This window comes from Scyliorhinus canicula, chromosome 15, assembly GCF_902713615.1.
Source record: "Scyliorhinus canicula chromosome 15, sScyCan1.1, whole genome shotgun sequence".
Classification (NCBI taxonomy): domain Eukaryota; kingdom Metazoa; phylum Chordata; class Chondrichthyes; order Carcharhiniformes; family Scyliorhinidae; genus Scyliorhinus; species Scyliorhinus canicula.
Genome location: NC_052160.1, coordinates 29380953 through 29396473, shown reverse-complemented (window position 1 = coordinate 29396473; position 15521 = coordinate 29380953). Strand labels below are relative to the sequence as shown.

The following is a 15521-nucleotide window of genomic DNA, read 5'->3' as shown; positions in this document are numbered from 1 at the left end:
GAGCATTGGTGCACAGGATATTATTGTAAATGCAACTTGATAGCACTGTTGACAACACCTTCCCATCACTTTGCTGATGATTGAAAGTGGACTGATGGCTGGTAATTGGCTGGATTGAATTTGCCCTGATTATCCTAGACAGGACATACCTGGGCAATTGTCAACATTGTGGTGTACATGTCAATGTTGTAGCTGTATTGGAACAGCTTAGCTAATGGCATGGCTAGTTCTGGAGCACGTGTTCAGTACTATCGCCAGGATAGCTGTCAGGGGCCATGGTCTTTGCTGAATTCAGTGCCTTCAACCCTTTCTTGATATCACATGGAGTGAAACAAAATTGGCTAAAACCTGGCATCTGTGATGTTGGGATCTCGGGGTGACGCTACGATGGATCATTTACTCAACACTTCAGGCTGAAGCTGGTTCGAAGTCAGCCAGTCTTGTCTCTGGCACTGCCATTCTGGGCTCATCCAAAATTGAGAAAGGATATATTTATAGATTTTCCTTCTCTCTTTAGTTATTTAATTGTCCACCACCATTCACGACTTAATGTGGCATTACTGCAGAGTTTTGATCTGATCCATTGGTTGTAGGATTGCTTCGCTCTACCACATGCTGCTTCTGCTGTTTGGCATGCCTGTGTTGTAACTTCACAAGGTTGGCACCTCATTTTTAGGTGCTTCTCCTGGATTGCCCTTCCTCATTCATCCTTGAGCCAAAGTTGATACTCTGGCTTGATGTTAGTGGCAGAGTGAGGGCCATGACATTACAGATTGTTCGGGGACAGTCATGTCCCCGTTACTGCCATGCTGGGTTCACCCAACATACTCATTGCAAACCCAGTCTGGCAGATATGTTCTCCGTGTACTTGGTCAGTAGTGATGCTACAAGGCACGTTTTAGCAATGGGCATTGAAGTCTTCCACCTAGAGTACATTCTGTGTCCTTGCTACCCTCACTGACTTTTCTTAGTGTTATTCAACGTGGGGAAGTACTGATTTATCAACAGACGGTTTCCTTGCCCATTTTGGCCTAATGCCACATCAGGGCAGGTGTAGCTTTTTAATTTTAATTTATTTGATTCTTAATTATGCAATTATCTGACTTCATATTAACCCAATAAATCTAGAACTTAAAAAGGTGAAATAATACTTATAAACTGAAAAGCTTGAATGTTCAGTGTCAGCTCTGCTGAGAGGGTTAATGCTTTGGCTTGTCATCGAGGTTTTCAATTAATCAGCTTCTTCTGGCATGCATTTTAGTATGTTAGCATGGTTCTAGGCACCAAGATCTCTCCATTGTTTCTACAACTAAATACATCAAATATTAAGAGTACAGATTGTTTTGCTGCCTAACAGAAGTACAAAAATCCATTCTAAGATGTCTCCTAAGTCAAGTGCTGAATTTAAGTTGGCTGTTTCTAACTGTTGACATAATTCACTGAAAGTTAGATATGACTTACACAGGTTATACCCAGGAATGGTGGTGGAGGAGTCATGGGCAGTGGCTATAAGGTATGGTTTGGTGAGTACGGCAGACTGTTGCTTGAATAGTCTGTGAGACAGCTCGCCCAATTTTTGGCAAGGAAGATTTTGCAGGGAAGTTAGGCAGGGTGTGCCATTGTCATTTCTGATACCTAGGTTGATGCCAGGTGGTCCATCCAGTTTTACTCCTTTGCAACTTTTCTTGAGCGGTTTGGTACAATTGAGTGGCTTGCTAGACCATTTCCGAGGACAGTTAAGATTCAACCACATTTCTAAGAGTCTAGAGTCACAGATAGGCCAGACTGGGTAAGGACGGCAGGTTTTCTTTCTTAAAAGACATTAGCGAACTAGGTTTTTATGACATCCCAATGATTTCATGGGTACCATTACTGAGAGTAGCTTTAAAATCCAGACTTTTTTAGTTAATTCATTTTAAATTGCACCAGTTGCCACTTTGGGATTTTGTTAGCAATTCATCATATGCTTAATGTGAACAGTCTCCCATGATTTTCCAAATTAGCTATTCTCACAGGGATTGTGGTCTGAGCTTCAGGCTGTTTGCCTTGTGGGGGCAGCAGTAAATGAGTGAACTGATGTAGTTTGGCAGGTGGTGAGCCCAGAGTCTCGGCCTTATAGAATGTCTCAACCTTTATGCACATAATGTACTTTTATAAATTCTCTGAATAAAGTGTATTTTAGGGGAAAAAAAGGTATATGGGTGAATTTGATTTTTATGATGCTTGTGCTGATCAAAGTGAATGAATGTCAGGTAAGTTCCAGGTTGGTGATTGGCTAAAACTGGCCAGGAAAAACGCTTCTTTTCCACCTCCTGGACTATGCTTTCATCCTATTTATTTGCATGTTAAAGATAGATGGCTGATTGTTTTAATTCATTGACATGCATTATGACTTTGATTACCCATTGTAAAAGTTACAATGGATGAGAACATTTCCCAGGTAACTGCACATACTTAGTTACTGCTAAGATTACACAGAATCATAGAAAATAGGGGCAGGAGTAGGGTACTTGGCCCTTCGAACCTGCTCTGCCATTCATTATGATCATGGCTGATCACCTAATGCCATAAGCTGTTCCCACTTTTCCTCCCCCATATCCTTTGATCCCTTTCACCCCAAGAGCTATATCTAGCTCCTTCTTGAAAACATACAATGTTTTGGCTTCAACTATTTCCTGTGGTAGCAAATTCCACAGGCTTATCACTCTCGGGTTAATAAATGTCTCTTTATCTCAGTCCTAAATGGTCTATCCCATATCCTTAGATGTAACCCCTGTTTCTGGACTCCCCCACCATTGAGAACATCCTTCCTGCATCTTCCCAGTCTAGTCCTGTTAGAATTTTATAGGTTTCTATGAGATCTCCCCTCATTCTTCTAAAACCCAGCAAATATAATCCTAACTGAGTCAATCTCTCCTCATAGGTCAGTCCCACCATCCCAGGAACCAGTCTGGTAAACCTTCGTTGCACTCATTCTTTAGTAAGAATATCGTTCATCAGATAAGGAGACCAAAACTGCAGACAAATGTGGTCTATCAAGACAGCAAGACATCCCCCCCCCCCCCCCCACACACACACACGCACACACACACTCAATTTATGGCTATTCTGATAATCTGCCTTGCTGTTTTTGTTGCCAAAGTGCACATTATACTGCATGTGTCGTGTGATGTAATTGCCCACTCACTCAATGTGGAGAAATCACACTGAAGGATCTCTGCATGCTCCTTACAGCTCCCACTCCCACCCAAGTTTGTGTCATCTGCAAATTTTGAGTTACTACATTTTGTTCCCTCATCTAAATCATTAATATATATTGTAAATAGCTGGGATCCAAGCACTGACCGCTGCGATACCCCACTATTCACTGCCTGCCATTTAGAAAAAGACCAGTTTATTCCTAACTCTTTGTTTCCAGTCTGCCAACCAGCTTTCAATCCATCTCAATACACTACTCCCAATTCCGCGGGCTTTAATTTTACATGCTAATCTCTTATGTGGGACTTTGTCAAAAGTCTTCTGAAAGTCCAAATAAACCACATCCACATCAACTCTACTAGCTACTCCCTGAAAGAATTACAGTAGACATAGCTTATCAGGCCCCGGAAAGTTGTCGGCTTTATATTCCATCAATTTCCCCAACACTGTTTTCCTACTAATACTGATTTCCTTCAGTTCCTCCCTCTCACTAAACCCTGTATTCCCCAACATTTGGGGTAAATTATTTGTGTGCTCCTTTGTGAACCAAAATATGTATTTAGTTGGTCAGTCATTTATTTATTCCCTATTACATATTCCCATTTCTGATGTAAGGGAAATACATTTGTCTTCACCAATTTTTGACTCTTCACGTACCTATAGAAACTTTTATAGTCAGTGTTTATATCTCCAGCAAGCTTACCCTGTACTCTATTTTCCCTTTCTTAATCAATCCCTTGGTCCTCCTTTGCTGAAATCTAAACTTCTCACAAACCTCATGTCTTCTGTTTTTTTTCTTGCCTATTTGTATGCCTCTTACTTGGATCTAATACTATCTCCAATTTCCCTCAGAAGCCATTGATTGGCCATCTTTCCTGTTTTATTTTTGCGCCAGACAGGAATAAACAACTGTTGCAATTCACACGCGCTCTTTGAATGTTTGCCATTGTCTATCCACCGTAATCCCTTTCAGTAATGTTCCCCAATCCATCATAGCCAACTCACGCCCCATACCATTTTGGTTTCCTTTATTTAGATTCAGGATCCTCGTCTCAAAATCAACTACGTCACTCTCCATCTTTTTTTTAGTTGTTTAGCCTTAAATAAATTTATTTAAATATTTTTGTTCTCCATTTTCACATTTTCTTCAGAATTTACACCCCACCAACAAACAGTAAACGAATACAATGTCAATCCCCTTATCAACAACAATGATCCCATTCTCTCACCACCCCCAAACAACGGCCCACCTGACAATATAAGCATCAAATAAAACAAACCCTCCCAAGGTGGAAAGAAAGGAAAAAAGAAAAAGGAATCAGGAATCGCCTATGGTCACCATTGACATATATAGTCCACCCCCTCAACCCTCCCCCCTAATATTCTACGCCATCCAATCCCTGAAAGTGTACCGTGAATGACACCCATGAATTGTAGACACCTCCCCACTCCCCCTCCCAGACGCTTCCCCTCCACTTCCTCTTGTAAACTCCCCCCCGAACCTCGGTTCCTTCCCCAACTTTTCACCTTGGCTTGACTCACCGAAACCTGTTCTACCAGGCTCCGATGGCTGCAGCCCCTCCCCCCACCTTACTCCCGTTCACTGGCCGGCTTAAACCGGTCAGCATGGAGGCCCCCACCCGGATCTCCTTCCCCCTTGCCCTGTCCCAGGAAAACCAAGAAATCCCCTTTAGCAAACAACCCCAGCATACACACCCAAGCCCCAAAGAACCATCATTGCAATTGAAAGTCCCATCTCTTCCCTTGTTTAAATATATATACAGCGTAGACTCATTTAGTACATACACCAACATGCAGTGAAAAACTAAAGTTACATGAGGCTACATAGGTACACGACCCGCTCTCAGTCCCATTTCTCAATTCTGCCATAGTCCTTCTGCCTTCGCAAACTCCTCTGCCGCTTTCGCCGTCCCAAAATAAATGTCCTTGGATTTGTAGGTCACCGTCAACTTAGCTGGATCCACTATGCTGCACTGCACCTTGCTGTTGTACAGTGCCTTCTTCACCCGGCTGAAGGCAGCCTGCCTCCTCACCAGCGCCACCTTAAAGTCCTGGTATATGCGTATACCAACTCCCGCTCACTGCATCACTTGCTTCTGCTTTGCCCAGCCCAGGACTTTCTCCTTCACGCTATACCTACGGAAACACACAATTACTACTCTTGGCGGCTCACTCGCCTTTGGTATCGCCCTCCACGACCGATGAGCCCAATCCAGTTCATATCGAGAGGGATCATCCCCCTCCCCCAATAGCTTCGCCACCATCGTGGCAAAGTACTCCATCGGCCTCGGGCCTTCCACCGCTTTGGGCAGACCCACAATCCTCAGTATCTGCCGCCTGGATCTGTTTTCCAAGTCTTTGATTTTGGCTCGCAGACCCTTGTTGGTCTTTATCACCTTCTGCAACTCCTTCCCCATCGAGGTGAGTTGATCACTGTGATGCGATAATGCCTCTTCCACTTCCTTCAGCGTCTCACCTTGCTCCCGCACCTCCTCCACCAGCACTTTTAATACAGCCCCATCTCCTTCTTCATTGCTTCCATGTGCTTTGTGAATTGTTTCTCAAGTTCCACAGCCATCACCTTAGTCATTTCTTCTGCTGTGAGCAATGCGGCCTCCCCTGGTGCTCCAGCCTCCGCTTTCCTTACAGTTCCTGCACTGACTTTTCCACTCACTGGTGGACTTTCATTAACCCCCTTTTTCTGGGCCGGATTTTTCTCAAACTTGGACATTTCTCCTCCCTGTGCCTTCTTACAGCTTTTTCAGCCTCCGTTGCCCCCGGGACCGGGCGTTAAAACTCTGAAATTTCTATTCCCGAGAGGGAGCCCTCCAGTGTGCGACTGCCTCCCGCCCGCCGTCACCGGAAGTGCCACGTCGCTCTCCATCTTGACGAAGAATTCTATCATATTTTGGTCGCTCATCCCCAAGGGTCTTCCACAACTAGATTGCCAATTATTCCTTTCTCATTACAAAATACCCAGTCTAGGATGGCCTGTTTTCCTAGTTGGTTCCTCAACATGGTGCTCTTGAAAACCTACCAGTATACACTCCAGGAATTCCTCCTCTACAGTATTGTTACTAATTTGATTTGCCCAGTCAATATACAGGTTAAAGTCATAATAATAATCACTATTAGTGTCACAAGTAGGCTTATATTAACACTGCAATAAAGTTACTGTGAAAATCCCCTAGTCACCACGCTGCGGCGCCTGTTTGGGTTCACTGAGGGAGAATTCAGAATATCCAATTCACCTAACAAGCACGTCTTTCAGAACATGTGGGATGAAACTGGAGCACCTGGAGGAAAACACGTAGACATGCGGAAAAACATGCAGACTCCACACAGACAGTGACCAATCCGAAAATCAAACCTGGGTCCCTGGCGCTGTGAAGCAACGGTGCTAACCACTGTGCTACCAGTCACCCATAATTCCAGATTGCATGCGTCTCTAATTTCCTGTTTAATGCCATTCCCAACATCACCACTACAGTTTGGGGGTCTATATACAATCCCCACTAACTATTTTGCCCCTTGGTGTTTCTCAGCTCTACCCATACAGATTCTACATAGTCGGAGCGAATGTCCTTCCTCACTATTGCATTAGTTTCCTGTGGTGAATATATTCACCATAATATAAGTTGTCTATAGTACTGTGGCCTATGGCCAGGGAATGGTTATATGATCTCCTTTCATGTATTGTACTGGCACCCTGGTGGGCTCTGCCCCCCCCCTCCAGGCGGTATATAGACCGGCCGCCTGGGGGCGCGCTCATTGTTACAGCAGTCACAGGCAGGCACGTTCTTGGATAATAAAGCCTATGTTCACTCGCTCTCATCGTCTTGTAGTGAATTGATGGTACATCATTTCCACTTTAACCAGCAATGCAACCCTACTGCCTTTTTCTTTTTGTCTGTGCTTCCTAAATACTGAATATCCTTGGAAATTCAATTCGCATCCCTCGTTACCCTTCAGCCATGTTTCCTTAATCCCAATTATATCATACTTGTTTACCTCTATTTGCATGATTTATTCATCCACTTTATTGCGAATGCTTTGCGCATTAAGGCAAAATACCTTAAGGCTTGTCTTTTCAACATTCCTTCTCCCAATCCCATTATTTTGCACAGTGACCCTGTTTGAATCTGGCCCTTGAAGACTCTGCCTATCATTTTCCTTATTTCCCGTTTGTCTTTGGTCTTGTCCATGCTTCCTCCTTGCATAGGTTCCAATCCCCTGCCATTTTAGTTTAAACCCAACCATTCTAGCAAATACTCCCTCTAGGACATCAGTTCAGTCCTGCCCAGGTCTAGCCTGTCTGGTTTGTAGCGCCCTCAGCTCAAACTGTAAAGAACCATACTCTGATGGAGTTACACTGTCTCGGAGTTGCACCTTAATTAGCTTTTGTACAATACTTGGTTTATTGTGTCAAATTAAATGCAAATCTGCCCCGAGTGTAAGCGGATTTTATTGTGTGCTCTCATTTTGCTATATAGTACCTTCTCGTGTTAATAGAGAACAGAGCCTTATGGAACAGCTCACCTCATTGTCTGTAAAGCAGTCAGGAGGAGCTATCACATTGAAAACCCAAACCCCGGTGCATGATGGAGAGCGCCAGTCCAACAGAACAAGCTGGACCAGGCTTGATGGAGGCAGTACCAATAACTCCAATTATGTTCTGAGGTACAAAACAAGTTAGTGATTAATAATGTGTTTGTTTAACTTGTTAAAAATATGGGGCTGGATTATTCGCCGGCGGAATCTCTATTTCAGCGGCAGCGCACTCACGCCCGTGGATTTCCCGAGGCACGGAGGTGCCTACAATGGGAAACCCCATTGGCTGGCTGCCAGGATGGAGAATCCCGCCCATGGTTTCAGGAAATATGATTTGAAGTTTAAAATATGCTTGTCGTTTAAAATCGGAGAATGGAAATCAGAAACAAAACTATTTGACAGCCATAGGGCAGCACAGTGGCGCAGTGGTTAGCATTGCTGCCTCATGGCGCCGAGGTCCTAGGTTCGATCCCGGCTCTGGGTCACTGTCTGTGTGGAGTTTGCACATTCTCCCCTTGTTTGCGTGGGTTTCGCCCCACAACCCAAAGATGTGCAAGGTAGGTGGATTGATCATGCTAAATTGTCCCTTAATTGGAAAAAATGAATTGGGTACTCTAAATTTATTGATGTTTTTAAAAACTATTCGACAACCATGAGGAACTTTGGGTAATATTCTTTTTTTGAAAATATTTTTATTCAACTGTTAACCTTTTTAAATATTCAACACAACAAAACAAAACAACGAAAAACCCGACCCCCCATTTCATCCTCCAACACCCCAGTGACTCAAAACAAACACTCCCCCATCCGGACATCCCAAGTATCTCTCTGAGACAAATGGACGCGGCGCTGTTATCAACACCTGCAACCCCCGACCCCTTGCAAAAACCTGCCTCCATCAACTTTGGGTAATATAAAGTATTAAAAATTAATTAATTAAATTCATGGCTAACAATATGTATATCTAATTCAGTGGTTAGGATATGTAAAGAACATTTCAGTAAGTGTCTTACTGTGAATTCATTAATTTTGATATTTAGAGTAGTTGTAAGCAAACAAACACCAATTTGCACACTACAAACTCTCAAAGAGCAAATGAAAGAAATGCCAAATGAATCAATTATTTTGGATGGAATTGGTTGATGGCAGAAAATTGCCTGGATACTGAGTGAACCCTCTTCCACATTGAATATTGTCGTGGGATCTTTTATATTCATGATGTTCTGAGAGACCATTTGAATTTTTAGAGTGCGGAATAATTTTCCCGATAAACCAGAAGTGGTCCGGGACCAACATTCTCTCAAAGTTGGAATAGTGAAATGGGAATAACATCAAAGAAACTGGAATCATATAATTTCTACAGTAGACAAAGAGGCCATTCGGTTCATCGAGTCTGCACCGATGCTTCAAAAGACCACCCCCTGCCCAATCCCCTGCCCTGTAACCCCACCCTAAAGGGCAATTTAGTATGGCCAATCCACCTAACCTACACATATTTGGACTGTGGGAGGAAACCGTAGCACCCAGAGGAAACCCACGCAGACGCGGGGAGAATATGCAAACTCCTCACAGACAATTACCTGAGGTCAGAATCGAACCCAGGCCCCTAGTGCTGTGATGCAGCAGTGCTAACCACCATGCCGCCACAAATTCCCAGCCATCATCTCAGATCTGCTTGGGAGGTATATTTTTTACTTCAGAATAGAACTCTTTGTTAAGTGATGGGCTTATTAATCTTTTCTGTTTTCTTATTTCATGTTTTCAGTCCTGAAACAAACAGCTATATCAGGATGAAAGAAAAGCTGACAGTGAAAAAGGCTTCCGAACCGGAAACTGTTTTTATTGACCTCCGGAACTGGGAGCAAGACGGAAGCACATCACAGACAGGCTGCAAAGACAGTAAGGAGAAGCTCACCTGTCTGCAGAATGAAAGGTAATGGACAGTAATCCAGGGTAACATACCATAAAAACGTTTAAGAAAAAGTATTCAATCTAACAAATTTGTAGAATTGGTTCCCAGGGCAAAACGGTTCCTACGTTGATTGGCTGCACACTCTTTGAATTCTGAATACTGAAAGATAAGACTTGACTTCTCCATATCTGTACAAATAGTGTGTGACTGGACAGCTTATTTCACAGCAGATGTTTGAGATCCAATCCTTGTCAGTTTTAAAGAGGTAGATCCAGTTTAATTTAGTTATGCACGGCCTAATTAATCAGTTCTGAATTGACCCTATAAAATGGATTTGTTCTAAAGACTCAACCATAAGGCAAGACAAGACTCTGAAATAGCAAATAATATGGAAGTTTATTTAAAAAGAAAGGAAAGGTATACATAGCAATGCACGATTGATCTTTACACCTGCAGTTTGGGCGAACACCCCAGGTGAAGTGCAAATGTTCCTCAGCTTCCCTCACTGACAGTGATTTACCACAAATCCTGCCCAGTAACTTTGAGTACCACCACGACTATAGTCCGACTTGCAAGCAACAAAATGGTTCTTAAAGCCCTCTTTTAGATCTTGAATTAGCCTTGCCTCATCCCAAATCAATTCTGTTGTAATTATTCAATTGGTCATTGTTGTTACTGACTTAATTTTGACGGGTTTAACCATTTACGTACATTGGAGAAGAACAATGGGACATTTCATGATCATTCATTCTCTTCTACTGTGATAAACAAAGAGGTGAAAGGTTATCGGGGTTAGGCAGGAATTGGAGTTGTGATTGATCAGCTATCACACAGTAACTAATTAATGCATGTGAATGACTATAAAGTACAGAATACAATATTACTTCTGTGGTGGTATAACTAGGAGGCTTACGGTACCTATCTGCCATTGGTGCAGAGCACTCGCTGCCCATTGGCTCAGGTCGGTCATGTGCCTCTCTGCTGATTGGTTGAGGCTAGTCATGTGACTGCTCACCCATTGGCCGAGAGGCAAGTAGTCCCGCCTACGAGGCGGGGTATAAGAACCCGTAGGACCCGGCAGTCGGCCTTTCTCTGTAAATCAACTGTCGGGCACACAACTAGTTGATTAAAGCCTGATATATGGAACTTCTTCACGACTCGAGTCCAATTGATGGTACATCAATTTAATCAACTAGAATTTTGAAATGGAGCTTCGGATCAAACCAGACTGCCTCCGCATCAGCCCGCATGCTACAAACGCGTCAGCAACTTTTAAACATTGGCTGGCGTGCTTCAACAGCTACCTCTCCACCACAGGCAGCCAACCCACCAAGGAGCAGAAACTCCACATCCTCCACTTGTGCGTGGGCACCACCGTCTACTCGATGATTGAGGATGAACAAGACTATGGCGGGCCATGGACCTTCTGAAAAGACATTTTCAAAGGCCTGTTCACCAAGTCTCTGCACGGCATCTCCTGGCTACAAGGCAGCAGTTCCCCGGTGAGTCCCTTGATGAATTTTATCCGGCCCTCGTTGTCTTGGGGAGAAACTGCGCCTGCCCGCCAGTTACTGCGGCAGAACATACGGAACTATTAATTCGGGATGCCTTCGTTGCAGGCATGTGACCTTCTGCACTACGCCAGCGACTATTAGAAAAAGACACTTTAAGCCTCGCTGAGGCATGGACCCTCGCATTCTCCCTGGAGGTTGCCGACCGAAACGCTCGCGCATATGCCCCCGGCCGCACGGCAGCCCCTTGGGTAACGTGGCACGCAACCCCCCCCCCCCCCCTCATGCCTCATGTTTGCACTCCGTCCACATCACCGGGTGCTGCGTCCAGGGGAGGGTTTTTAAAAATTACAAACTCCTCGTCCTCCCCTGCCTCTGCGCACCGGCACTCTTAGGACTGGATTTCCAGTGCAACCTGCAGAGCTTGACCTTTAAATTCGGCGGCCCTATTCCACCCCATACTGTCTGCAGCCTCGCGTCCCTCAAAGTGGACTCCCCTTCCTTGTTTGCGAACCTCACCCCGGATTGCAAACCCGTCGCCACTAGGAGCAGACGGTACAGTGCCCAAGACCGGACCTTCATCAGGTCCGAGGTCCAGAGGCTACTAAAGGAAGGAGTCATCGAGGTCAGCAACAGTCCCTGGCGAGCCCAAGTGCTGGTAGTTCGGACTGGGGAGAAAAACCGGATGATCATTGATTACAGTCAGACCATCAACAGGTTTACGCAGCTGGACGCGTACCCTCTCCCTCGTATTTCCGACCTGGTTAACAGGATCGCGAAGTACAAAGTCTTCTCCATGGTGGACCTTAAGTCCGCCTATCACCAGCTTCCCATCCGCGCGGGTGACCGCAAGTACATCGCGTTCGAGGCAGATGGGCGCCTCTATCACTTTCTAAGGGTTCCATTCGGTGTCACAAATGGGGTCTCGGTCTTCCAACGGGAGATGGACCGAACGGTTGACCAATACGGCTTACGGGCGACCTTCCCTTATCTTGATAACGTCACCATCTGCGGCCACGACCAGCAGGACCATGACATCAACCTACAGAAATTCCTCCGTACCGCAAAACTCCTTAACCTCACACATAATAAGGATAAGTGCGTGTTTCGCACCGACCGTCTAGCCATCCTCGGCTACGTAGTGCGTAACGGAGTGATAGACCCCGATCCCGAACGCATACGCCCCCTGATGGAACTCCCTCTCCCCAACTCCCTCAAATCCCTTAAACGCTGTCTGGGCTTCTTCTCCTATTACGCCCAGTTGGTTCCGAACTACGCCGACAAAGCCCGCCCCCTCATCCAATCCAACATTTTTCCACTGTCGATGGAGGCGCCCCAGGCCTTTAGCCGCATCAAAGCGGATATCGCGAAGGCCACGATGCGTGCTATTGACGAGTCCCTCCCATTACAGGTCGAGAGCGTCGTATCTGACGTAGCTCTGGTGGCCACCCTCAACCAAGTGGGCAGACCCGTGGCCTTCTTCTCCCGGACCCTCCACGCTTCCGAACTCCGCCATTCCTCGGTGGAAAAGGAGGCACAGGCCATAGTTGAAGCTGTGCGATACTGGAGGCACTATCTGGCCGGCAGGAGGTTCAACCTCCTCACAGACCAGTGGTCAGTGGCCTTCATGTTTGACGATGCACAGAGGGGCAAGATCAAGAACAACAAGATCTTGCGATGGCGGATCGAGTTGCCCACGTACAACTACGATATCTTGTATCGTCCTGGGAAGCTCAACAAGCCTCCTGATGCCCTGTCCCGCAGTATCTGCGCCAGCGCGCAGATTGACCGCCTCCGCACCCTCCACGCGACCTCTGCCATCCAGGGGTAGCCCGCTTCTATCACTTTATCAAGACCCGCAACCTGCCCTACTCCATTGAGGAGGTCAGGACCGTGACCAGGGATTGCCACATTTGCGCAGAGTCCAAACCGCACTTCTACCGCCCCGAGCAAGCGCATCTGGTAAAGGCGTCCCGCCCTTTTGAACGTCTTAGTATGGACTTCAAGGGTCCCCTCCCCTCCAATAACCACAACACCTACTTCTTAAGTGTGATTGACGAGTACTCCCGCTTCCCTTTCGCCATCCCCTGCCCGACATGACCACGACAACCGTCATCAAGGCCCTCCTCTCCATTTTCTCCCTGTTCGGTTACCCCGCGTACATCCACAGCGACCGGGGGTCCTCCTTTATGAGCGATGAGCTGCGTCAATTCCTGCTCAGCAGGGGCATCGCCTCTAGCAGAATGACCAGTTATAACCCTCGGGGTAACGGGCAGGTCGAGCGGGAGAATGGCACAGTCTGGAAGACCGTCCTACTGGCCCTACGGTCCAGAGATCTCCCTATCTCCCACTGGCAAGAGGTCATCCCCGACGCCCTCCATTCAATTCGGTCTCTCCTCTACACTGCCACAAACCAAACGCCTCATGAACGTCTTCTTGTTTTCCCTAGGAAGTCGTCCTCCGGATCCCCTCTCCCGACTTGGCTGGCCACACCCGGGCCCATCTTGCTCCGGAAGCACGTGCGGGTGCACAAGTCCGACCCGTTGGTGGAACGAGTCCAGTTACTCCACGCTAACCCGCAGTACGCGTACATGGAGTATCCCGATGGTCGGCGGGACACGGTCTCCCTTCGAGACCTGGCACCCGCCGGCGTGCGGCCCCAACCCCCCACATCAATACCCTCCGCCCAGTCCCACCCACCCGGCGCCCCCGCAACCCAGCGCATATGAACCCCCTACCCAGGCCAGAGCTTCGCTAGCACCGACCAGGGGTACGGACACAGGATCACGACCGCTGCTCCCGGAGTCAAGGACGGCCACCGGCCTGACGTCACCAGCACCGCTGCGACGGTCCAGCAGAACATCGAGGGCACCCGATAGACTGATCGCGTCGATCTGATGTTCCACTGGACTTTTATCGGACTCCCTGTGTCATTCAGAGTTCCAATGTACAAGTTGCACATTTTTTTCCTGTTTTTTTTTCTATTTGTGTACTGTTCATTGCCGTTCATTGTATATGCATAGTCGTCGCGAGCCAGTGGGCAGCCGCCATTTACCTCGGTACACCTCGTTCTCTCTAGTCATACCACCAGTCCAACAGCCCCCCTCTCTTGTTACTCCTGCCCCCCCCCCGGCTTCTTTCTCCACAAGGGGTGAATGTGGTCGTATAACTAGGAGATTTACGGTCCCTATCTGCCATTGGTTCAGAGCACTCGCTGCCCATTGGCTCAGGCCGGTCATTTGCCTCTCTGCTGATTGGTTGAGGCTAGTCATGTGACTGCTCACCCATTGGCCGAGAGGCAAGTAGTCCCACCTACGAGGCGGGTTATAAGAACCCGTAGGACCCGGCAGTCGGCCTTTCTCTGTAAGTCAACTGTAGGGCACACAACTAGTTGATTAAAGCCTGATATATGGAACTTCTTCACGATTCGAGTCCGAATGATGGTACATCAACTTCTATGGCCCAATATTAGTTCAAAATGGTGTCTTGACCATAAGTTAGCTTACTACAGTGAGTATGATGTAAAAACTTCCCTATAATGGTCCAGTTAAACTAAAATACTGTCCAGGCCTGCTTCCAGCTTATTTAAATGGTTAACAAGCATGAGTTTCCTTCATGGCTTAGCACCATTGAGAAAATTGTCCATTTCTTTCCAAAGTGTCTGCATTTTTACTGAAATAATGATAGGTTATCCAGCACTCACAAAGGGAAGTAGAATTTTCAGGAATGCGATTTCCTGAACTACTCTTCACCTGAGTACTCTTGAGAGCTCTGGATTGCAAAATCCACCCAAACTAAAGGAAGCTTTTCCGAGCTGAAGTCATAACTTAATTGCCTCAGTGTGCAACTTCAAGCTGCGAGTCTATCTGTGTCCTATTGGGTTCCTGTAGGATTTACTGGGTTCACAAGCCCTCATTACCATGGCGGCAAGTTTCATCATTACCTAAGGCCTTGCTGCTGCCAGGAATCCCCACCAGCTGGCAGTGGGTGTGAGAGTAAATCCTTATCTTTAATTCTTGTTCCTGTACCTGTTATTTTACACAGTTCCACAGAATCATCCTTTGAGGAAGACAGCCAGAGCAGCGTGTCAGCCCATGATAGTGACCGAGAACAGAAAGAACCCAAGAGTGACTCAGGGTGAGGAAAGGTTAATCATTTAAGTGAGAGAATGAAACTCATGCTATTTGAATGCATAATTAGAATTTTAGCTCTCACAATTTGAAGTATGTTCATTGGTGTGAATGAACTGTCACCTATATGTGGGACTAAGATTACATCACGTACCACAGATTGATAATGATATCCAAGTGAGTTACAGCACAGTGATG

At 46.3% G+C, this 15521-nt stretch overlaps 1 protein-coding gene across 8 annotated transcripts in view; it reads left to right on the top strand.

Annotated features, from left to right (window-relative positions):
• LOC119978565 overlaps window positions 1-15521 on the top strand; it is a 73613-nt gene that overhangs the window by 7684 nt on the left and 50408 nt on the right. For 7 of the 8 annotated variants that reach the window (XR_005463490.1, XM_038820301.1, XM_038820299.1 and 4 more), the window contains 3 exons: window positions 7713-7899; window positions 9536-9703; window positions 15238-15330. Coding sequence is in view for 7 of the 8 variants with exons in the window: in XM_038820301.1 (XP_038676229.1) it covers window positions 7713-7899; window positions 9536-9703; window positions 15238-15330 (448 nt within the window). In the remaining variant the exon portion in view is untranslated. Of the gene's footprint in view, window positions 1-7712; window positions 7900-8578; window positions 8679-9535; window positions 9704-15237; window positions 15331-15521 lie in introns of those variants that run through there. The other variant, XM_038820305.1, reaches the window with a different exon arrangement.